This window comes from Protomyctophum parallelum (assembly GCF_964188405.1).
Source record: "Protomyctophum parallelum genome assembly, chromosome: 8".
Taxonomy (NCBI): Eukaryota; Metazoa; Chordata; class Actinopteri; order Myctophiformes; family Myctophidae; genus Protomyctophum; species Protomyctophum parallelum.
Window position 1 is genome coordinate 16,052,743 of NC_139703.1, and position 24,287 is coordinate 16,077,029.

A 24,287-nucleotide genomic window follows, 5' to 3' on the forward strand; every position below is an offset into this window, starting at 1 on the left:
TGTGGACACCTCAGAAACATGTCCACCAGTGACATCATCGTTAGGCAGATTTATTTTGAAATAAAATGTTTTGAAATAAATATTTAGATTTTTATTATTGTGAGAACGATGCTTAAATTTTCGCATTGCAACCTTTCAGGAATAGAAAGCCTGCAGTTTCTATTAGCTTTTCTATTAGCTTATGGATTCCCCATCAATGATTTCTGAACAGCCCACAGCCGAGACACAGACTGAGTTGGAAAATAATCTCCTATTTTATCATGAACATTAGTGAGAGGACCAATTATATGAAGACAGGTTGAAAAGTGGTCCTTTAAGGCCAACATAAGGTAGCCTACATTCATTATTTGGTACACATTATGTAAGTTATGTCAAATAAGTTATAGTCTATTTAGAGCATGTACACATGCACAGGCATATAAAATGCCTGTTAAAGGCATTATTTCTTAATTTGCCTGAAGTAGAAGCAATTGTTATTTTGGTTGAAAACAACAACAAAGATTTATGTAAGATCATGCTAATTATTTTACTGGCTTTTAAAAAACTAAAACATTTAGCAGCACCTTCAAGTATACAGTATACATAAACTAAACATATATTTCCTCAGTGTCTGCTTCTGAATTGCAGATGGATGATGCCACAGAACCTCCAGCTCTGCCAAAGACATGCAATGAGGGACCCTCAGACCTTTATCAAGTAAGAAAGATTACACTAAGGTCACATTCTCACCTAATACTTTGTTAGACTCGATGCGAATGGGCGGTGAAGTTGGAATTCTTCCATATTTAATTTGCTGTGGTTTGCCTTCACACTGGCTGTGTCAAGCGCAGCAAGGAAACACAGCAGGGACCTTATCAATGTGTTCAATTCATAAACTATAGCCAGTACACAGTGAAATCTATGGTGTTAAAATTATAACGTCACACGTGCATGTGTCGTGCCGTCGGGGACTGGGCCTCTCTCTCTCTCTCTCTCTCACCCTCTCTCTCTCTCTCTCACCCTCTCTCTCTCTCTCTCTCTCTCTCTCTCTCTCTCTCACTATACGCACGCAGCCACGCACTGTTCTTTTGGGCATGGAGGCAGCAGCACAAAATGTTTATCGAGATGAAAGTCCCTACTCCCCAGTCCCCACCAGGGGGGCAGTCAGACAGATATTTTGTGAAGCCTGAAACTCCTGAAAGTTCATATAATGGCCTGTTGTGGCGCTGTCACTGGACCCAAAAAAACCCATAGCCCCATAGAAGTCCATGCATTTGGGCCCAACTTCACCTAGACTGTATTACCTTAATAAACATGGTCATGAATACTTTCTGCTTCCAGTCACTAGTTTAAAGTCTCATTTCTAATGTCATAATATTCTTTTTGGAAAATTATGGTCCCATTTATAAAATAAATGACCATAAAGTTGCGTATGTTCTGAGGGGCGTGGCTACCGTTACAGTCTATGATCGGGAGTCCCCACCCACTCGAGTCAAAATAAAAACCAACGGAGAAGAAGGGGGGAAGTCCCGCCTCGTTGGCTGGGCAGCCAATGGCCAGCTGGGCCCAAACGGAGCCAGCCAATGGCCAGCTGGGCCCAAACTGATCTAGAAAGATGGCGACTTACAGTGCAGGAATAACAGGCTTCATTTTACGTCCATGTTAGACCTGGGGAACGCTTTGTCCATATTTTTGACAGTCTATGGTCCCCACACAGTGACAGCACTCCATGTTTACGCACAGAGACAGACAGAATATTCTGTAGGCTACACTGCAGTGCTTTTATGTTTTTCCTTAAGCAATTGATAAATGTACTCGTCCTCATTTCGACCAGGGCTTCAGTCTCCTCATTCGACGTCTATCCTTTATAGCTCTATGGTCTATCCACGGTAACAGGACATCTTTGCTCTGCGTAAAATATGCCTTCTCCGTCTCCAACTGTGTTTAGCTCCTCACCCGCCACATCACAGTGAAGACGAGCAAAGGCAAATTAAATTTGAAAACCTCCTCTCCTCTCCTCTCCTCTCCTCTCCTCTCCTCTCCTCTCCTCTCCTCTCCTCTCCTCTCCTCTCCTCTCCTCTCCTCTCCTCTCCTCTCCTCTCCTCTCCTCTCCTCTCCTCTCCTCTCCTCTCCAGATTGTTTCTAGGTGTAGTCAACACCCACCAATCCTCCAGAACAACACCTGGACACTAGCAGTGCCATTTAAGGAGCAGCGGCATCACCGTACTCCCAGTGAGTCCATTGGCAACAACTTCAGCCCCCGGGCACAGGACCTGAAGATTCATAACCTTCAGCACAGATCCAAAAATGTCCATGGATGCACGAGAAACGCACCTCGACATTGTATCCTTTCAAACTTTTTCAATACTTGTAATCTGAGGATAATTTATTTAAATATTGAACAGTTTCCACTGAGCACTTTTTGACTTTGAGGAAATGTGTGCTCCAAAAAGAGTTTAAACTTAATTTCAGTCTTTCAGCATCCCTGCCATCTAGAAGAAAAAAGCTTCCTCCAGTAGGAAGGTAAACATAAAAATCACACATTTTGACCACAATACCAAATAACATTTCTTTAAAGAATTGCTGTAACCCATTTGGTGTTTTTTCTTGCAAGCACCTTTTATGAATCGTATGTCTATTCCAAGGGATTCAACCTCACCTGGGACAAAGCCCAATCCAAGAGACCCCCTGAGGCCCAGCAGCCCACCTTTGACCCCTGAAGAGCAGCTGGAGGTCATGCACAGTCAGGAGAAGTTGGTTTGGACCACTGAGGCAGAATCTAGTGAGAGAGATCTGGAGGCAAGCACTTGATGAATTAACCACAGATTCCATATTCTGGTCATAATAGGTGAACATTCTGTGTATAGCCTGTCTCTATGATATTGTCCAGCTTGGCCCAACCATGCTAAATGTGATCTCTTGTTGGCCCTGTAACAATGCACATGCTTTTATGCCATCTAAAAGTTGTGTGCTACACAAACGTCACCAAGGCAAATTATGAAAAGAGTTAAAATGAGTAAACTTTTCTTTTTACTTTCCTCACCCAGAGGTATGTGCACTACATTGCCCATGGCATCCATACTTCCATGCTAGCCTCTCGGCCTCCACAGCAGAGCTTCTCGCGTCTGCTGCCTCCCACCTCAGAGGAGGATGGTACCAGGCCCCACCAGAGCCTGTTGGAGGAGGTCAGCCATGACTATGACTTCAGTATGAAGAAGAGCATAGGTAATGACAAAAATGTTGATCTTATAAATCACAGTACTGACTATGGAGTTATATTCAGACCAGTGATCCCTGGTGATCAGTGACTCATCTAAACTTGGGACACAAGGTCAATGCAGTTCTGATAATATCGAAAATTAGGCTTTGTTGAGACTGCAGGCCAAATGGCCAATTCTATTTGTTTTTTTAGAGTGTCCAGAGTGTACAAACTGAAACACATATTTGGAAATCAGATTTGAAAGGCATTTCAAACTACCTAGCAATGTGGTTAAAATCTGATTGGCATAAATATATTTCCATTTGTAATTTGTTGTTCAGTCTTGATAAAGCCATTCTGGAGTTCGGCCAAAAATCTGATTTGGGCTGCCAGTATGAACCGGTATGAACATAGCATTAGGAGCATTCCTGCCTAGCCCCATTGCTGGGACAAACGGCTTTGAAGTTCACTGTGTTGTGCTGAGATCTACGCATTTACTTACATAATATAAAATAAACTAGCTTAGCAAATGGTGAATTCCAATAGTTGATGGAGCAACACACCTCCACGTTTGGCATCTATCTCTCCCCCTCCAGTGGACTACATCCTGATGGACCCGTTGGAGCGCCAGCGTCTGTCCATCTCTTGCATTCCCATCAGGCCCTTTCCCAGGAGGGTGATCCGTGCGCCGGTGCCTTGGGCTGCCAGCTACAGGGATGCTCGTGACTGGCTGAGCCAGCACCTGTTCACTATCAACCACATGATGCATCTCCTGCAGGATGCTTGGCTCAACAGGTAACTAATACTGATATCGTAGAAGTCGCATATTCTCAAGCTCAGTGGCCCTGTGGTTAGAGTGTCCGCCCTGAGACTGGGAGGTCGGGGTTCGATCCCCGGCTGGGTCATACCAAAGACTCTAAAAATGGGACCCAGTGCCTCCCTGCTTGACACTCAGCATCAAGGGTTGGACTGGGGGTGGGAAGTGAGGACGCTGGCGTCGACTGTTTGCCGCTTCACCTCCCAATGTATGGATGAATGAGCCATTGTAAGCGCTTTGAGTAGGCATGTAGTGCATAGAAAAGCGCCATAAAATGCAATTCATTATATAAACACATGATGAAGAACATTCAGTGAAATTAGCTGATCTAGAAACCCATAACTGGTCACAATTCAACCCTTTGTGAGCTTGTAGATCTGTTATTCTTTTTAATTGTTGACAAATGTTCTCTTATGGAGGTTTCTGGCACCAAATGTTCTCAAATTTGGGTTCACAGCCAAATGCACATCAATTTTGGGGTTCTTGACACGAAAATGTTTGAGAACCACTGCTGTATCATGTGCTTGCTTGTTCTGGAGACAAGCATCTCAACCACCACGCCACTGCTGGCATTGCCGCATCTTGTTAATCTCCATCTCCTTTCAGTTTCTCCTCCTTGCGGTTTGTGCGACTGGCGGATCTTTTTTCATCCGACCTCCCCCTTCTTCCATCTGAGTTTGAAGAGCTGGTCCGGAGACAGTGCCAAGCCACCAGAGACCAATTGATCCACAAGTAAGTGTGTTCAGTTATTTAACAAACTAACTATTTAGTCTATCAGTTAGTCACACAAACTGTCAAGCAGTGCATCCTTAATTAATAATCCTGAGAGATTCTGACTGACCTTTTCAATGTATACATTCTACTGGGGATAGAAATATAATCAAGGCCCTCTTGTTTTTGAAAGAATTTGTGAATTCATACCCTTCAGATTTTCAGCAGTAACAGGTCATCAATAGCCTGGCACTTTTGGTGTTAGACGTAGAGTGGCAACTAAGAGACTGAGACTGATTAATACATAATGAGGAGGCATTACAGGACTGAGCCAATGTTCCGCTGGAAGCAGCACTCATTCGTAATCAGATCCTCAATAATAGGTGAACTACCTCCCATTGCCACGGGTAAGTGGTGACCTTTTCACCTCTTCTCTCCTGAATCATTGTTGACATTATGCTGCGATTCTGGGCATGGCAGAAGACAAAGTAATGTGCACATTCTGGGCATGGCAGAAGACACAGTAATGTACACTGCCACTCGCACATGTGTTTTCTCAACAGAAAACCATTTGCTTCTCCAATTTTCTCATTCCATCCCAATTAAGGCCTGAGGTCGTTTGTTTTTACAAATTCCTTCTAAATCAGTAGTTCTCAAACCTTTTTGTGCCAAGGACCCCCACATGTTTTTCACAAAAATAAAAAAGCCAGCATCTAAATTGTCAGGTTTTCCTTGGTTAAATATAAATGCAGCTTACTGTAGTTGCAGATGCACTTGACACTTAAGCCAATGTGGACACCTCATCACCCCCCCCCTCCCATCAGGTCATTGTATGTATATTATATATTGCTGAACATGAACCCTTCTCATTGGAATTGGTAATGGCCACCAATGTGTTGATTCACTATTCACAATGAGCTTCTGCTTTAGATACCATTGTTATCGGTTTGTTCAGTCAAGCCAAGTAGACAGGCAGCGGTGGCCGAACGGTTTGCGGAGCGGTCTTGATATCGGAAGGTCGCTAGTTCGTATCCCCGGACCGGCACGTTAAAATTACCACCGCTGAAGTGCCCTTGGACAAGGCATTGAACCCCTACCATGAAATGTTCTATGAGCAGGGCCTGGCTGTAAACAAGTTCTTGAGCTTAGTCCAGTTACCCTGGGTAAACATAGTACCTTTCCTTTCCTTTTACACAATTTTCCATTTAGCTCTAAGGTCTCACTGTCATGTCTTCCCCAAGTATGAGCAGAGATGGTACATGAAACCGATATATGACTTTGAGTAATTTCCCTGTATCCATTTTCTACTCTCCTGTAACAGTTTTCATCAAATGCCACAACATAGCAAAGCTGCATAACCGTATGATTCTGTTTCGCACTGGACAATAAAGGCTTGTTCTGCTGTTGTACCATCATTGACCCTGTCACAATTTATCTTCGGCTATTAGAGCACACACCATTGCTCAGCCCCAATTGATTTCACAAACAAGCAATGCAAAAAGTTTTAGATAATGCCACACCTTTTTCTTTCTGTTCCAGGTGGCTGCCACACTGTGCGTCCCTGTTTGTCACATACAAGGAGCTGTGGCTTCCCCTGGTGCCCCAGAGTGACCGAGTGGCTCCGGTCCTCGCCCAGGAGTTATTTTCCTGCGTGGCTGCACTCATGTCTCTCCAGTTGCGTAGCATGGTCATAGCATCACTAGAGGACCTGCTGCACTTCTTTAGCATACATCAGGTTTGGATTCACCGTCCGTCCGTCCGTCCATCTGTCTGTCTGTCTGTCTGTCTGTCTGCTGTCTTCATCTGGAGCTAATCTCGCACTACTGGACGACTCAGTGCTAAATGTCTTAATTGTGCACACTGCCAGTAGACCAACTTTGTAACTCCATGCATTTTCTTCACGTATGATTTAGATTTAATTTAATATTGAACTGAATTCATCATTTAAGTCAAAGGGGCTCGGTTTGGGCTGAAACATTTTGGAGATGACGTTATTAATATGAAAAGCTGAGCACATGCAGCTTAATGGTAATTTGGCCCGATAGAAATTGAAAATGAAATGACAGCTGCAAATGAAGGAACATTTACTCATGAGGAGAAAGCACCACTTTATGTTCCTTTCATCCCATTCATAGTGTCTGTCATTCATCAAACCTCGAGCCTGGCCCTTCCGTCTCTTTCAGGAAGGTAGTGACTTTGGCCAGGTGTTTGACGACATGAGGTACGTGCAGCCTCAGGTGCTGCTGGTCAAGCTGGAGGTGGTGGAGCCACGCATCGTGTTCAACCCCAGCCTCCAGGAATGCTGGGAGCTCATACACAGGGCCTTCCTGGAGATCGTCAAGAGTGCCCAGATGCTCCCTCAGGTACATGAGTCAGCACCTGGCAACGTTCCAGTATGCAACTGGAGCCCATGTCTTGACGCATTTATTCAGCATATATGTTAGCAGTAGTGTCCATGCACCAGGACACACAAATATTTCCTCCAAATGAGCTGATAGCTGTCATAATGGCAGCTATCATAATGATAGTTAGACACTAAATACTAAAAAAACTAAAAAAGGTCTAAACATCTGCACACCAATTTAAACCATTAAAAACGGTAAAGCATCTTTAAGAAGAAAACTCTTAGGATTTAGAACAGTGGTGTAGTTCTCAAACATTATAGATATACAATCACTTTGTGCCACGCTGTGAGGAGTGTATTATAATATGGAACTCATTTTATTCATCAATCATGTAGAGCTAAAGCTTGATTTAATTCTCTATTACCGGTACATGCCGGTGTCGTGTGACAGTGTCACCACAACAATTTGTGAGCTCATATATTCGCCATGCGACACGGCCCATGACAAGTATTAATAATATTATTTTTGAATGTTATTTGGTGTCTAGGTGGAGTGCAGCCTGTTCCCAGACATCCAGAACCTGTTCCTATACACTGTCAGACCTGATGAGTTGCTGGTTACAGAAATAATCAACAAAGCTAAAGACATTTTCCACAAGAACACAGTGGGACCAAAAAAGTAGGAGGGCATTACTTACTATATCAGTGGTTCCCAAACTGAGGGACCCAGTTGATTAGCTTAATGTGCAACATTGTTTTCTCACTCAACAGTAAACAAACTGACATCAGGCATATTTCTAAAGTTACAATTTAATTACTTTCAGGGGGCTGAAAAGTTGGGGCACCCTTGCACTATATTTTCATGTACAATGACAGGGGTGGTGTTATGACTAAGACAATGCAGTGAGTGCTACATTCTGATGTTCAGGTATTTGAATGTGTATAAGAAATACAGCCATCTTCTGGACAACAAGGCAAAGCAGGACATAACGGCATTCCTCAAGGAAAAGCATTCCCTAGAAGGGTTTTCCAAGGTAATATAATCTATATAACTGATGCTCTCCTATCCACACAGCTAACTTCTACTTTTAAGTAATATTAATGTATAATAATACATTCCTTGTATTGCACAAAGTTCAAAGGACCCAATAGAAACATGCCATAGGCTTTCTTGGGTTTAAAATAGCAAACCTGAGATTGAACTGTACTTTCCTGTGCTTTTTGTGCTTTTTTCTTCTTCTTCTTTCTTCTTCACTGTTAATAAAGTATACAATCAATCATTAAATCAATCACCTTTCCTATAACATCTGCAACTGAAATAGCTTTTTAGTAAACACGCACGCGCGCACGCACGCGCGCACATGCACACACAGGAAATATAGATTGACGGTATAAAACCAGTAAGACGCCCTGAGGGTGAGAAGCGTGTGCACGCATCCGCCTGGGTGATGACAGACGGCAGACTGCTGGGCGAGCGCTGGCGCTTTGGCATGGAGGGCCATATATGGAGCATGTCTTGAGTGTACAGGGTTTGATGCCGTTTAGCTGTTCTGTTATCATTTAATGGCTATTTCGGTGGTGTATGAATGCATTCTCTGCTCTCCATTTTTCAGAAAATTGAAAGTCTCAAGAACTTGTGGAAAGAGGTGGCTTCTCTGCACGTGACAGTACCCTTGTCCATGTTCTGTCTGTACGCTGGCAAGCTGAACGACGACCTGTGTGAGCTCGTGGAGAAACTGAAAGACAGGATCATCACATTCGAGGTGGACGAGAACCGAGAGCTCAGTAAGAGGTGAAGAGACTGCCCTGAGTAGTCCTTTTAAGTACCGTAGCGACCCACATGGACCCTAGTGTCCCTATTCTGTGAACATTGAGTGAAATGTGGTAATCATCACAACGCGCGTTACGCACCGCAATGTGACGTGTAGAGGAGGAAAAAGAGGGGTGTTGGTATAGAATGATGTTCTTCTACCCCTATTTTCTTTACAAAATGTTTAATGTTATAGAGGGTATGCACATGCTTAAAGTGAATGGCAAATCGCGTGGCAAAGCAACATGCAAAGTGAGTTTAATATTGTTTAAAGTTGTTTAATGCAATCAGATATGACTTTTCTGTTTGGATGTATGGGCTGTCAAGGCCAGGAAAGTAGTTTTTTGCCACTCAGTAGGCGTTCCTGCATAACTTCCTGGTTTGATGATGATGTCACGCGCATATCCTCTATTGAGCGTGACACCAAGCAAATTTGACCCTTTCTTGAGTTATAGGTAGCTGATTATCGTTAGTTTTTACTGCCATGTTTGGCCCTTGATGTGACATGTTTAAAAACTCTCCTTGTCGGCAAGTGTCACGATCACACAATGGAGTATAAATGAAGCTTTACTCTTTTGTACTTTCCTAGGCTTTGTCAACATTATGAGGACATTGTGGAGGCCGTCTCGAGAACCCCAACCTCCACGGAGGACCTGGTGTCTCTCAACCAGTACCTGAAACAGTCCAGCGAGGTTACTGTCCACAAGCTGAGAGACCAGATCGATGAGGCGGCCCACCGCCTCAGCTTCTTACTGGACCATGCCACCCTGCCTGGTACGTTTAAAGACTCAAAACACATGATGTACTGCAGTAAGGCTTGATTTATACGTTGTTGTATATCGTTCCAAAACAGCAGATCTACAGGCTAACAATGTGTCACAGCACGACCCATTGTGAACTTGTAGATTGGAGTTTGCTGAATGAACTTGGGCGTTGATCATTCATGAGAAATGCTGGTGCCTGCAGGGCTTAAAGTTCTCACTCCTGGGGACTGATTTCAGTACTTTAAAGGGGCCATTTAATGAGATCAGTGCAGATTTGCAAAAAAACTTTTTCAGTCTTGGGATTGTTTTTGGCTTTAAGCCCTGTGCCTGTGTGAGTTGCAGTGGCTGATCTGATGTATCTGAAGTTTTTCCCTATTCTCCATCTAGCTGATGACATGAGACTGAACTGTAAAGTATTCCAGTGGCCGGACCAGATCCTCACTGTGTTTGACTTCAACAAGAGCTGTCTGGCCACCAGCAAAGAACAAGCCGAGGACCAGCTCCTTAAAAGGTCACTGCGTGAACCTGTGAAGACATCACACATCATACATCCTCCCAAATGCCTCCTAGTGATCCCTCTCCCTTATCCGCATCCGTTTAAAACAAATAATGTAACACAATCAAAGTATTTCTTCCACCTAGTGCCTGAACATCCTCTGCCCCCCCCCCCCCCCCCCCCCCCCCCCCCCATCAGGACGGAGCAGTTGGACCAAACGCTGCAGGATGTGAGCAAGGAGGTGGAGGCCTTCAGGAAGAAGGAAGTGACGCACCTGGAGGAGATGAAGAGGAACGTGGAGAAACTCAAGCAGCTCGCTGACACCCTGGATGCTGCGCTCACTCAACTAGAGGTCAGAGGTCATAGTGTCCAGGGCACGTACTGTACAACAAACAGTCAGTGGTGGGAAAAGTACTCACGTTTCTGCATCTATATTGCAAAGTAAAAAGTCCTGAATGCTTGCGCTATGAGCTTATAGATCATAGGAAAACTGTGAACTCTCTCTCTAAAATGGGGTCCGCTGCCAAATACATATCAATTTGGGGGTCTTTTCTACGTGAAAACGTTTGAGAACCACTGCGGCAGATGCTTCAACTTTTAAAAATGTTTATCTTGTAAATGAACGCCCTAGTTCATCACAAGAATGTAGTGAAAATAGCCAATGTACAAGTGAACAACGCGCCACATCGCAATGCGTTGTGGGCTTGTTTTCACCTTTTTTAAATGTTTTTAAATGAATAATAAAAAGCAATGGTTTTGGATTTGGACACCCGTATTATAAAGTAATATATTATAAATAAAGTCTCGGTTGCTCCCTCCCGCAGGGCATTAACAAAGAGCAGAGTCTGCTGGAGAAGGAGCTGACTCAGCTCCCCATGCTGCAGAGTGTGCTGGCCACCAAGGAGCCCTACCACCACCTCTGGACCACTGCTCTCCGCTTCCATGTCCAGTCAGAGCTCTGGATGAATGGTTGGTGAACCCAGCATGTTAATTATAGCCAGAATATTTCAAAGATTTATTTTTCTTCTTCAAAGTAATACAAAAACGAACTAAATAAATCCAAACATTTTCAAAAATAGCAGAGATCTACAAACTCACATAAAAAGGCTATTTTTGCTATGGATAGAGGTGGGGCTTGAACACCCCTGGTTTAGAAGAAAGCATAGACGCAGAACTCCCTTGACCCCGCTGCTGATTTCGTCACAGACAAAAACTAAATAAAATTAAGCTACGACGACTAGAACTGAGACTAAATATATTGACAATTTCGTCAACTGATGAAAACTAGACTAGAAGGATGGACTAGTGGAGAAGAGATCCAGTAGAACTAAAAGACAAATAAGTTTATGTTTGGTTGCACTCCGAAAATAAATAAATGATTGCTGTCAAAATCAACACTGCTTGACGCCACTGTGCCCCCACCTCCACAGGCCCTTTGACCACACCTTGACCCCACTGTGCCCCCCACCCTTAGAGTATATATGAATAGAGACGGCACCCAGAGGAAACCCAGGAGAAATGGACATAGTGGCCGAAGCGTGGCCCAAACACATGAACACGCTGGTCCGTTGACTATCATTTTGCAACGCGTGCAATGATAGTCAACGGCAGCGCGTTCATGTGTTTGGGGCAAATCCATCCAAGAATGCACTCTGTTCCTACCCGGAAGGAGGAGTGAAATCGTCTCATGCGCTTTAGAGCAACTTAATGCAAGTGGATGGGAGGAGAACTCGGTTGCCGTCTCTATTCAAATATACTCTAAGCCCCCACTTCCACAGGCCCTTTGACCCCACCTTGACCCCACTGTTCCCCCCCACCTCACATGCCCTTTGACCCCACCTTGACCCCACTGTGCCCCCCACCTCCACATGCCCTTTGACCCCACCTTGACCCCACTGTGCCCCCCACCTCCACATGCCCTTTGACCCCACCTTGACCCCACTGTGCCCCCCACTTCCACATGCCCTTTGACCCCACCTTGAACCCACTGTGCCCCCCACCTCCAAATGCCCTTTGACCCCACCTTGAACCCACTGTGCCCCCCACCTCCAAATGCCCTTTGACCCCACCTTGAACCCACTGTGCCCGCCACCTCCACCTCCACATGCCCTTTGGCCCCACCTTGACCCCACTGCGCCCCCCCCCCCCTCCACAGGCCCTTTCTTGCACCTGAATGCAGAGAAGATCTCCGAGGAGTTGGAGACCATGTGGAGGACCATGTACAAACTGACCAAGTCCTTCTCGGATGCCTCTGGGCCGTGCCGTGTGTCCGAGAGCTTCAAGATGAAGATAGACAAGTTCAGACAACACGTGCCTCTCCTCACCACCATCTGTAACCCTGGCATTAAAGAGAGACACTGGGAGGAGGTCAGTGCACTAGTGCAGAGTCACCATTCAGCCTCATGCTCCGTTTGTCAACAGACACAGTACATACAAAAGTCCTGCCATTGAAATAATTATATGAATTCTACTCTTTGTGCGTGAAATGATATCACCTGCACGTGGAAAGCGTTCGTTCGCATTCGGCCCAAAAAGAAAAGCCTGGGGAAACACATTGGAAAATCTGGAAAAGGACAGGGGAGTGGCCGCTCAGACCGGTGAACCAATAGGATCCACCGGCTGGCACCTGCCCCTGTAGACCAGAAATCACACAGGTTGGGGCAGGCTGGGTATATAAATGCGGTAATAAAGAAAATGACAACGTGTCTCCTGGTATAATAAATGCCTAGTCTTGCTCCTCCTCCCATCAATGAAATGGAGATGATCAACTAACAGGTCTTGTCCCCACAGATCAGCAGCATCGTGGGCTTTGATGTTAAGCCAGGTGTGGACACCTCACTGATGAACATGGTGGACCTTGGTCTCTCCAAGTTCTCTGACAAGTAAGACCATTTAATTAAAAAAGAACAGCAAAAACAACAACAATCTATGCTTTAAAATGGGAGGAGAGAACAGTTACGTGAGGGAAATGAGAGTCCATTACGTATATATGAATGGCGGTTTATACCTGTCCTCTGCCTCAGGCTGGAAGAGATCGGAGCTTCAGCCTGTAAGGAGTACTCTCTGGAGAAGGCCCTGGAGAAGATGAGGAGTGAATGGGCGGAGCTTCACTTCTCTTTCACCCCCTACAGAGACACAGTACGACACACACACACACACACACACACACACACACACACACACACACACACACACACACACACACACACACACACACACACACACACACACACACACACATTAATATGTTTATTGTCTAGAGCTTAATCTGCTTATTCTGATCTCATCTGCTAAATGCCTAAATTGTAATTGTGTAAGGGAGACACGGCGGCTACTTGCTAAGTAAGTAGAAACCATCAGCTGTTTTACATGAATGAAACCCAGCCAGGCTGAAGGTGATTTCAGCACGCTGCGCATAATATGGACACGGGACTCATATTGTGTGTCAGATGACGTTGTTTCTTCTTTCAGGGCACAAGCATCGTGTCTGCGATGGATGACATCCAGTTGCTCCTGGATGACCATGTCATTAAGACTCAGACCATGCGAGGCTCGCCTTTCATCAAGCCCATAGAGGCTGAATGCAAGGTAGGTCATGACCACATGTACCATGTCAACTAGACCAGTATAGGCACAGACACTGGACATGGATGGGAACAATGATCTATATACTACTGTATGCAGCTTTGTCCTTGGATGACTGTGCTATCTGTGTCCTTTCATCAGTGGTGGAAAAGATACTCAAAAAAGTAAAAGTATCAATACTGCAATTTAGAAATACTCTGTTACAAGTAAAAGTCCCGAATTCAAAATGTATTCGCATCAAAATGAAGTACCTAAACTAAAAGTACTCATTATGCAGAAGTTTTCAAACGTATCAAAATCTTTTGAAAATAGCAGATCTAGAAATCTAGAATCTGAGCTAGATCGGCAATTTTCACATGGCCGAAATGTATATAGGGCTGAAGTGTTTACTGTATGTCCGTAATAATAGTAAATAATCAGCTAAATTGAACTTTTCTCAACTTTGCCGCACCACTTTTGGCTGGCTCCGCCTCCTGCCGCAGCGGGGAAGGCGTCGGTCTCTCTCCAATAGACATCGCTGCTTTCGCAGCTTCTGCTGGTGTGAATTCGGTATTAGACTACTCCATGAACAAAGTGATTTTCATATGTGAGATAGGGGCACATTCTCTAGTCTACATGATCCTTTTCCACGCTGTCTTTCCTCTCATTCCTTTATGCTTCCACTCGCTCTCTCCCTCAAAGCGATGGGAAGACAAGCTGCTGACCATGCAGGACATCCTAGACGCCATGTTGAAGTGCCAAGCTACGTGGCTCTACCTGGAGCCCATTTTCAGCTCTGAGGACATCATTGCCCAGATGCCAGAGGAGGGCTGCAAGTTTGCCATCGTAGACAGTTACTGGAAGGACATCATCGGCGAAGCAGTGAGTCCATTGCACGGGCAGCTTTGATGTTAGAGAAGCAGGCTTGCGAAGGGAAATTCACAGGACTGAAGCGATTCGGAGGAACCGCTTTCTCCTTTGTCAACAGCAACAGTTGCCTTTGAGCAAGGCACTGAACCCCTAGTAGCTACAGTAGAGGCAACAGTAGAAAGCTGTGCTTGTGAATTTGTGTACCTGATTGAGTAAAAAACATGCTGTTGCTGTTTCTTCTTTAGTTTTTTGCAAGATTCAAACCCAGAGTTAACATCTAGGATAAAGCCAAACCAGGGGAGCTACTCCGTTACATGATTCAGTTATGAGATAAACTTTCACTTGAGTTCACTTTCCTTGGCTTCAAACTGTCTGCGCTCTGTGTGAATCACACGTGTTGTGTGTGTTTTAGCTGAAGGATACTCGGGTGCTGGTGGCCACAGATCAACGCAACATGCTGGGGCGGCTGCAGGAGTCCAACATGTTCTTGGAGGACATCCAGAAAGGCCTCAACACATACCTGGAGAAGAAGAGGCTTTACTTCCCGAGGTGACACCAAACAGTCTGTATAATGAGTGTCAACTCTTTATACCTGTGATATAAGCATCAATTATTCAGTCTATTTAAAAAACAAATACTTTCTCTTATCATAAGTGTTCTAAGAACAGTAATGTGTTCTTAGAACACAATACTGTTATTCTGGAAGGTGAAAAGCCTATATGTACTTACCTTTCATGCCAGCCATTGGCTTTTCAAATTGTTAGTCAAAATTGTTCTAATGCAATTCTTTGGAAGAAGTGAACACAAACTGGCACATTTATAATTACAGATTAACGTCTCTTCTCCAAGGTTCTTTTTCCTGTCCAATGATGAGCTTCTGGAGATCCTCTCTGAGACCAAGGAGCCCATGCGAGTCCAGCCCCATCTGAAGAAGTGCTTTGAGGGCATCGCCAAGCTGGAGTTCACCGAGGACCTGGAGATCACCGGCATGATCAGCTCAGAGAAGGAGACTGTGCCTTTCACAGGAAAGATCTACCCAGCCAAAGCCAAGGTATAGACCAGGGGTGCCCAAAAGGTAGATCGCGAATCGCGATCTACCAGTAGATCACAAAGGCTGTGCAGGTAGATCACATGACATGCCCCTAAAGAATATTTCAATTAAATATATAAAAGACAATTCTTGGCATCTGCCACTTGAATTAAAGGTGACTTGATTGATTGACATCAAAAAGCGCCTGTCAGCTCAAATCCACAATGCAACATTTTGTTTTCAGTGTTGCTGTGCACAAACATCGGTAGCATTATAAATTAAATACAAAAAAAGTGTGCAAAACATACTCTCTCCCCATGCCTTCTGGTGGAGACAATAATTCTGCAGTTGTTTTTTAAATCTGATTAGATTTTGATGTTGGCATGTTGTCTGTTCCTGGTTGACTTTCAGGGTATGGTGGAAAAATGGCTGCTGCAGGTGGAGAGCATGATGCTTAGGAGTGTCCAGCACGTGATCCATCAAGGACTGCTTCAGTATGCTGAGGTACTTTCATATATCACCTTATAGGAGATTTACATTGTAATATAACAGAATACATGGGGCTGCATGTTTCCGCATCAACATATTGTGTTGCAACACAGAGTGTTGTCATCTTTTCATTGAGATTTACAGTAAATACAGTAGTAGCGTTGTGAAATATCGGTTTAAATGTACGTTGTTTTCCTGGGTGAGCTTGGTTGAGGCGTAAACTCAAATTTTTCTACTTTTGTTTATTGACTTAAGTTTTTGCATACAAGTATACAATGTATCATAACATTTAAGAGGTGTGATGGCGCCATCCTTTGTAGGTGCCCAGGAAGAAGTGGGTGTTGCAGTGGCCAGGCCAGGTGGTCATCTGTGCTTCCTCCATCTGTTGGACCAGTGAAGTGTCCCAAGCCATCCAGAACAACTCCCTGACAGTCAGTTTCTCCACTGGCCTACTTCACACAAATGTATTCACACAAAGAGACAGCCCAATAACTGTTTGCTCATAACTGTGTGGTGTTGTTTCTCCCTGTCCACTGAAAGGCCTATGTGGACCAGTGTAATGCCCAGATTGCTGACATTGTGGAGCTGGTGCGCGGGAAGCTTCCAGGAGGGGCGAGGATGACCCTTGGTGCACTCACTGTGATCGACGTGCACGGTAATGCCTCTCAATGATAAGCACTTTGTACGCTCATGCCAAAGGTGTACCTGAAATGTTACTTTTTAATGCCAGATGCAAGCAGAACACCAGGTAGTGTTGAAATAAATAAAATGATATGATATCTACAAATCCAAACGCTGTCATGATAATTTGACATTTCAACCGGGGCATGTGCCAGTAACTGAAAGGATAATGTATCAAAAACAAAACAATTAGTTCGAATTGTCCTTCGGTGCTCTCTGCCCTCCCCTTCTCTCCTATATGCTGTGGTGAAATAATACCATGTCTTTAATATCAAATACATTGTATAACTTCTTCATCGTTTCTCTCCCACAAAGCCCGAGACGTGGTGGCCAAGCTGGCGGAGGAGCGCGTCTCCTCGCTCAACGACTTCAGCTGGATCTCGCAGCTGCGTTACTTCTGGGAGGACGGAGACGTGATGCTGCGCATGATCACCACCTGTTTGAAATACGGCTACGAGTATCTGGGCAACTCCTCACGTCTGGTCATCACACCGCTTACCGACCGATGCTACAGGTTACTTATCATTATCAAAACATCACACCCGTGTGAAGTGAGGGGCGCTCTTGTCATCATACATCATCATACATCATCACATTCCGGCCAATCGCAATTTGCGTCTCCACTTTTCTGTCCTCACTTTTTATCCTTAATATGTAACTTTGCTCAGCCAATAAACCATCGCTATTGATTCGCACAAACACACAGCTGGGCAGCGCCCCTCCAAAACGAAACAAAAAAAGTGTATTATAACAGTCCTCAGAGATTGACCAATCAGAATCCAGCATTCAACCAAGCCATGTAAGAAACGCAGATACTGATATATCTGTTAGAGGCCAATATAGCGATCGATAGAGTTGGTCAAGTAATGAATCAGATACAAGCTCACAGCGTGTCACTTAAATGGGCCTCACGTCTTAATGGATTAAGTGGTGAACACCATGTGCTACTCCATGACATTTATGGGAGCCCTGAAGCTGAATATGGAGGAGTAATAATGGGTTAAGTGGTGAACACCATGTGCTACTCCAGGACATTGATGGGAGCCCTGAAGCTGAACCTGGGAGGAGCTCCCGAGGGGCCTGCAGGAACTGGCAAGACAGAGACCACCAAGGATCTGGCCAAAGCCCTGGCTAAACAGGTACTGAAGCTTCAACCTCACTGGATATTGGATAATGTCTTACAGTATAGATGTTGGCCAAAATTACATAAAAAAACTCAGTAAGTGTATTTAAGTTGTTTTTACATTTGTGTTTTTTCTTATTAGTGTGTGGTATTTAACTGCTCTGATGGTCTCAGCTACAAGGCCATGAGTAAATTCTTCAAAGGACTGGCTCAGTCTGGTGCTTGGGCCTGCTTTGATGAGTTCAATCGAATAGAGGTGAGTCCCCCATACTCACATACAGTAGCAAGCAGCTGCTGCTGTTAGCCTACTGTCTTTTAGGTAGTGGCCGTTCACTAATGGGACCAGCGCTTGAATCACGGCATCACCCTACCACCTTTTTGCTTTTGTAGACCTTTATTAAAAGGAAATTCTGTTTCACCTTCACCCAGCCTCTCTACCCACTCAGCTACTGTACAACCGCTGCATAGCTGAGTGGGTAGCAATGCTTCAAGGATGGGTGTTCGAGGGGAGCACGGGTCCACCCGGAACCGAAGATCCAAGCGCTCTGTCTGTCTGTCTGTCTGTCTGTCTGTCTGTCTGTCTGTCTGTCTTGTCTGTCCGTCCGTCCTAGGTGGAGGTGTTGTCCGTGGTGGCGCAGCAGGTGCAGAGCATCCAGCAGGCCATCGCCAGAAACCTGAAGACCTTCCTGTTTGAGGGGACGGAGCTGTCCCTCAACCCCACCTGTGCTGTCTTCATCACCATGAACCCGGGCTATGCTGGCAGAGCTGAGCTCCCTGACAACCTCAAGGTGCTGTGCCCAGTGTTGTTAACCCATTATTTTTCTTCAAACCATACTGCAGTAGAGCTAAACGAAATGCTGTCTTGCAGGCTCTCTTCCGAACGGTGGCCATGATGGTTCCAGACTATGGCCTTATTGGAGAGATCTCACTATACTCCATGGGTTTCATTGAATCTCGCAGGTACATAAAACACAGGATATTATGATACGGTAATCACACATCATGGACACTGTCTCCTAACCATGTACACCCTATATACTTTGACTGGCATCTCCCAGGAGATGCATCTACCCATAGCTCCCTCTTTAGCTTGTAGAAGTGCTTTGTCTTCTTGCAGAATGGTCGCCTATTAGGCATGTCGGTACCCAGAATAGGGACACTAGGGTTCAAGTGGTTAAGCTACAGCCTTATTCAGCTATTGGTTTTACCCAGCCTTTGTCAGCTCAAACATAAGTAAGTAGTCTTGGGAACCAACGGTTCCAGAGTCTTGTGGTCCATAGGTCAGATGTCTAATGCTGTCTTCACACGGATAGATGCAAAGATACAGTATTCCGTTCATTGTCAATTTAAGTCGGCGACATGAAGATACAATTAAAGATACACCCGACAATGTATGTAGCTGCTGCAAAATCAACCAAAAGTTGAGCTGGTTTCAACTTCAGCTACAAAGATACAAAGCTACAAATATCCTGTGTAGCTTTGCATCTTTGTATCTTTTTGCATCTGCCTGTGTGAACGCAGCATGTCTCCTGTCTCATAAGCATGAGGCAGCTTGACGAACAAGTTCACCCCCTGGACATGACGCTACGCTAGTATGTCGCAGGCACTTACCCCTACACAGGTAGGCATTGGGTACAGTTTTACTCTTCTTTGGTATGACTCGGCGAGGGATTGAACCCTGACCCTGAACCCAGTCTCAGGGCGGACACGCTGCCACTGTAACTGGTAATTCCAACGTCCTCTGTCCTAATTCCTTTCTGTTTGTCGGTAGCCTTGCCCAGAAGATCGTGGCCACCTACCGCCTGTGTTCTGAGCAGCTGTCTTCCCAGCACCACTATGACTATGGGATGCGTGCTGTGAAGTCTGTGCTGACCACGGCGGGCAACCTGAAGCTGAAGTACCCAGAGGAGAAGGAGAGTGTGCTGCTGCTCAGGGCGCTCATGGACGTCAACATGGCCAAGTTTTTGGCACAGGACGTGCCGCTGTTTCAGGTAACACCACTCTATCTTGTGTCTACATGATTATGGCTACTGTGATGTAGCTGATTGTTTTTACAGTATATTCTTTATAATTATAACATGCCTGGGGAACACTTTTCTTGTTGTGGCTTTGCTTATTATATTTACAGTATGTTAAGCTATAACTGGTGATTTAATGAGATTCAGTGTTTAAATAATTGCACTGATGCTTTGTTAGACGTGGGAGCTAATAATCATGATTTGCAATTTAGGCATTTAGCAGGCGCTCTTTATCCAGAGTGACATACAGTAAACAAGGTAAACACATACATCAAATGCAGAGACACGAGACAGTGTAGTGCCGCAGTAATATAGGATCATAGGTAACACTACACACAATGTATACAGATTTACACAATGATGTGTTTGATTGTGTGTATGTACTATGTACTGCATATCAGTGGCTTTGTGTTGAATCGTTATGTTTATTTACCTTCTTGCCCACAGGGCATCATCTCTGACCTGTTTCCCGGAGTGGTCCTTCCTAAACCAGACCACGAGGTCCTCCTCAATGCTATTCATAAGAACATTGCCAAGCTCAAGCTCCAGCCGGTCCCGTGGTTCATTTCCAAAGTCACCCAGGTGCAAAGACAGACAATCACTGTGTATATGGGATGAAAGACCTTACTTAGTTTATTGTATAGACCAGGGGTTCTCAACCTGGGCGTCAGGAGGGGTCGCCAAATAATTTTGGGGGGTCCCCAGATTATTTTACAGTTTACGTAGTACAAGCATAAACTTTCCTTAATGATTATATCTGGTTTCAGTATTTATTTATGATGTATTTTCTCCATTACCGGTATTAAGGTTATTGTAGCTGTCATTTTGTATTGGGGGTGGGGAGTGGGGCGGGGTCGCGAGACATGACCAAAGCATTCCCGGGGGTCCCCAGCCAATTGCGTTGAGAACCCCTGGTCTTCTAGACTAGTGTGCCTCCCAGAGGGCAGAAAGCCTCTCTTCTGCAACCAGTTATGCTTCAGCAGCTGTATAACTGGTTACAGAAGCTGACTCTCTATGGATATACTGTACGTCTTTGTGTGCAGGTGTACGAGATGATGCTGGTGCGACATGGCTTCATGATAGTTGGAGAACCTCTCGGGGGAAAGACCTCTGCTTATAAAGTACTTGCCGGCGCCCTTCGAGACCTTTTCGAAGGTATGCCAACCAGAGCTGTCAAGTCCCGATCCCGACAGCCTTTTCTGTGTGTCACTCTCCATCTCGCTCTCCCTGTTTACAGTCAACCTACTGTACTAATAGAGGCATAACAAAATTAAAATGCCCAAAAAAGTTATCTAAAAAAAAAATATATATCTTGTTGGCAAGCGACACCATTTTGTGACAGATTATAAATGAACGCCCTATTTGATCATACAAGAGTGTCACACAAACGTTCTGAAATTGTAGATCTACAAGCTCATACATGCTACAAAGTAGCCTTGCCGAGCCATGAGGCCCATAGGGCAGGAGCCTATCTCCTGTTTCTGCAGCTTGATGTACAAGTACACCCCCTGGACATGACGCTAGTATGTCGCAGGGATTTACCCCCAATCCAACCCTTGATGCTGAGTGTCAAGCAGGGAGGCACTGGGTCCCATTTTTAGAGTCTTTGGTATGACCCGGCCACTGAGCTGGTATACACATGCTACAAAGCACCGCATGAAAAATAAAAAATAAACAAGGAACGGTTTTAGACATCCAAAGTTTCCACCCGATAGCAACCATTTACATCATACGACAAATAACGAAAATAGCCAAACTACAAGCTCTAAAAAGTACATATTGTGAGCTTGTAGATCGGCTATTTCGTGCCAAAGGGACGCTATGAGTTGAAAGTTGTCAAGCTTCAGACTCATTCCACTCATTGCTTCCACCCAGCCGGCCTGATGGAGGAGTTTGCAGTGGACTACTGCATCATCAACCCCAAGGCCATTACTATGGGTCAGCTGTATGGCTGCTCTGACCCGGTCAGTCATGAGTGGTCCGACGGCGTCCTGGCCACCTCCTTCAGGGAACAGGCCACCTCCACCTCAGACAACCGCCAGTGGATCCTCTTTGACGGACCCATCGACGCCGTCTGGATCGAGAACATGAACACCGCGCTGGACGACAACAAGAAGGTTTCGTCCACCATGCATTTATGTCATATTTTGCCCAACATCTAATGTACTGTAATGTATTTGCTAATGCGTTTGTGTGCCATGCTTACTAACGCTTAATGATTTCTCTTGGCGTTCCTTGCCAGCTGTGCCTGATGAGTGGTGAGATCATTCAGATGAGTTCCAAGATGAGTCTGATCTTTGAGCCGGCTGACCTGGAGCAAGCCTCGCCAGCTACTGTCAGCAGGTACAGGAGTATTTATTTGTTTATTTGAAAAGGATCCCCATTAGCTGATGCCATGACAGTCAGCTAGTCTTCCTGGGGTCCACACACAACATATTACAAAACACATACAAAAAAAGAAAGAAAACTAAAACATGAATTGCATTAATTCAGTTAATCAATATCAGTATATAAAAGTGTTGGTGTACTGTATATATATATGGTTTGAGATTAGCACACCAGAATCACGGAGCACGAAAATTCATACTTTATGTTTTCATGTACCTGTTACTGTAGTACAGAATTAGCATCTGTGGCTGCGTATTTGAGTGTTCCGTTGGTTTGTTTGTATTAATATGTGTATTAATATGCGATGAAGGTGTGGTATGATCTACATGGAGCCTCACCAACTAGGCTGGACTCCTCTAAGAGACTCCTATATGGACACACTGCCTGAAAACCTGAATGCTGAACACAGAGAGCTGGTGAGTGCATGCCATGCACGCATGCACACACACACACACACACACACACACACACACACACACACACACACACACACGCACGCGCACGCGCGCACACGCATAGACACACACACACACACACACACACACACACACACACACACACACACACACAACAGTACCGTTGGGATTACTTTTGATTTGCTGAACAATAAAAACACTGACAGCCAATCAAAACCCATCCAAAATTGCGGGGCATCACGTTCAACATGTTTACACTACAGAACGTTATCTCTCTATCATTCATCAGTGTGGCATCTCACATCAATATGGTTATAGTTATCTTCGTAGTATCTTCTTGCCCTTTTACTGTCTATATGATATGTGATCATGTAGCTGCTGTCTTCTGTGTTACAGATTGTGGACCTGTTTAATTGGCTGGTTCAGCCCTGCCTGGACTTTGTTGCCAGCGAGTGTCGCTTCCTGGTGCAGACATCGGCCATCCACCTGGCCTACAGTTTGATGAGGCTTTATTCCTGTCTGCTTGGTCAGTAAGACTGTATAGTTAAAACCACTTCAGCCCTATTTTATACTTTGTTATGGGATGGTGTTGCACGGCAGAACTGCCCATCTATAAAGCTCACAACATGTCGCAATGCTAGACGTTGTGACCTTATAGATTGGCTACTTTTGCCAGGGACACCAGGGTACAAGTTTAATTATCAGATACAGTACAGTATGGTTTGTCAGTGTGCATTAAATTAAATTCAATTCAAAGAAGCTTTATTGGAATGAGAAAACATATGTTTACATTGACAAAGCAAGTGTCAAAATATAAAAACTCACTCAATTGTCCTTTTTTCACCATGTTGATGTTCCTGTCCATGTCTAGATGAAATCGCTGTGTCAGGAGACGGCGGCGGAGGGGCCATGTCCAGTCAACAGGTCACCATGTGGCTGCAGGGCTTGTTCCTATTCGCTGTCGTGTGGACTCTAGGCGGGACCATCAGCGGAGACAGCCGTAAGAAGTTTGACGCCTTCTACCGTGCGCTGATAATGGGCATGGACGACCAGCACCCTCGGCCAAAAAGTGTCAGACTGACCAAGAGCAATATCTTCCCCGAGAGAGGTCTTCTTGGCTAATTCTAATTTATTATGTCTTCATAATCATTTCTCGCATGCATTCGTGTTGCATGTCTTCATTTGTTATACCCAAATGTAAAGCTTCTGGCCTGAATAGAATGTAGCCAATATGGAATTGTCTTAAACTGGCATTCTATCTAATGTTCTGTAGGCACTGTCTATGACTACTACTTCTACAAGCAAGGACGAGGACAGTGGAACACATGGACGGAATCAATCTCAAAGGAGGAGAGCATCATACCACCTGGAGCCAATGTAAGCTCGCTTCTGTTCCAGAAGTCAGTGACTCTGAACCTTTAATTCAAGGATAGTTTGGACAGTTTGATAAACATTAGACCATGGGCCCCTATTTGATATATACACAGTGTATACAGTGTATGTGTGTGTGACTGTGTATATATATATATATATATATTTTTACCACCAGTCTACTGTATGTGGTAAAATCATAATTTAACTCTTTTGA

The 24,287-nt window shown here is 44.7% G+C and overlaps 1 protein-coding gene across 1 annotated transcript in view; it reads left to right on the forward strand.

The window, feature by feature from the left end:
• Positions 1 to 627: 627 nt before the first annotated feature.
• Positions 628 to 24,287, forward strand: part of dnah3 (dynein axonemal heavy chain 3) — a gene marked incomplete at its 5' end in the record, with an annotated part of 44,230 nt that continues 20,570 nt past the window's right edge. The window contains 38 exons of the mRNA XM_083771049.1: positions 628 to 696; positions 2,115 to 2,288; positions 3,027 to 3,204; positions 3,775 to 3,973; positions 4,602 to 4,727; positions 6,246 to 6,441; positions 6,890 to 7,069; positions 7,599 to 7,729; positions 7,979 to 8,084; positions 8,664 to 8,842; positions 9,450 to 9,634; positions 10,012 to 10,135; positions 10,319 to 10,472; positions 10,945 to 11,089; positions 12,276 to 12,487; positions 12,911 to 13,002; positions 13,144 to 13,258; positions 13,592 to 13,708; positions 14,387 to 14,566; positions 14,967 to 15,103; positions 15,404 to 15,605; positions 15,996 to 16,088; positions 16,394 to 16,504; positions 16,614 to 16,728; positions 17,070 to 17,268; positions 17,785 to 17,893; positions 18,020 to 18,133; positions 18,489 to 18,665; positions 18,746 to 18,837; positions 19,649 to 19,868; positions 20,343 to 20,477; positions 20,939 to 21,050; positions 21,771 to 22,012; positions 22,138 to 22,238; positions 22,594 to 22,699; positions 23,096 to 23,225; positions 23,571 to 23,807; positions 23,973 to 24,076. Of these exons, the coding sequence (XP_083627175.1) occupies positions 628 to 696; positions 2,115 to 2,288; positions 3,027 to 3,204; positions 3,775 to 3,973; positions 4,602 to 4,727; positions 6,246 to 6,441; positions 6,890 to 7,069; positions 7,599 to 7,729; positions 7,979 to 8,084; positions 8,664 to 8,842; positions 9,450 to 9,634; positions 10,012 to 10,135; positions 10,319 to 10,472; positions 10,945 to 11,089; positions 12,276 to 12,487; positions 12,911 to 13,002; positions 13,144 to 13,258; positions 13,592 to 13,708; positions 14,387 to 14,566; positions 14,967 to 15,103; positions 15,404 to 15,605; positions 15,996 to 16,088; positions 16,394 to 16,504; positions 16,614 to 16,728; positions 17,070 to 17,268; positions 17,785 to 17,893; positions 18,020 to 18,133; positions 18,489 to 18,665; positions 18,746 to 18,837; positions 19,649 to 19,868; positions 20,343 to 20,477; positions 20,939 to 21,050; positions 21,771 to 22,012; positions 22,138 to 22,238; positions 22,594 to 22,699; positions 23,096 to 23,225; positions 23,571 to 23,807; positions 23,973 to 24,076 (5,598 nt within the window). The remainder of the gene's footprint in view (positions 697 to 2,114; positions 2,289 to 3,026; positions 3,205 to 3,774; positions 3,974 to 4,601; positions 4,728 to 6,245; positions 6,442 to 6,889; positions 7,070 to 7,598; positions 7,730 to 7,978; positions 8,085 to 8,663; positions 8,843 to 9,449; positions 9,635 to 10,011; positions 10,136 to 10,318; positions 10,473 to 10,944; positions 11,090 to 12,275; positions 12,488 to 12,910; positions 13,003 to 13,143; positions 13,259 to 13,591; positions 13,709 to 14,386; positions 14,567 to 14,966; positions 15,104 to 15,403; positions 15,606 to 15,995; positions 16,089 to 16,393; positions 16,505 to 16,613; positions 16,729 to 17,069; positions 17,269 to 17,784; positions 17,894 to 18,019; positions 18,134 to 18,488; positions 18,666 to 18,745; positions 18,838 to 19,648; positions 19,869 to 20,342; positions 20,478 to 20,938; positions 21,051 to 21,770; positions 22,013 to 22,137; positions 22,239 to 22,593; positions 22,700 to 23,095; positions 23,226 to 23,570; positions 23,808 to 23,972; positions 24,077 to 24,287) is intronic.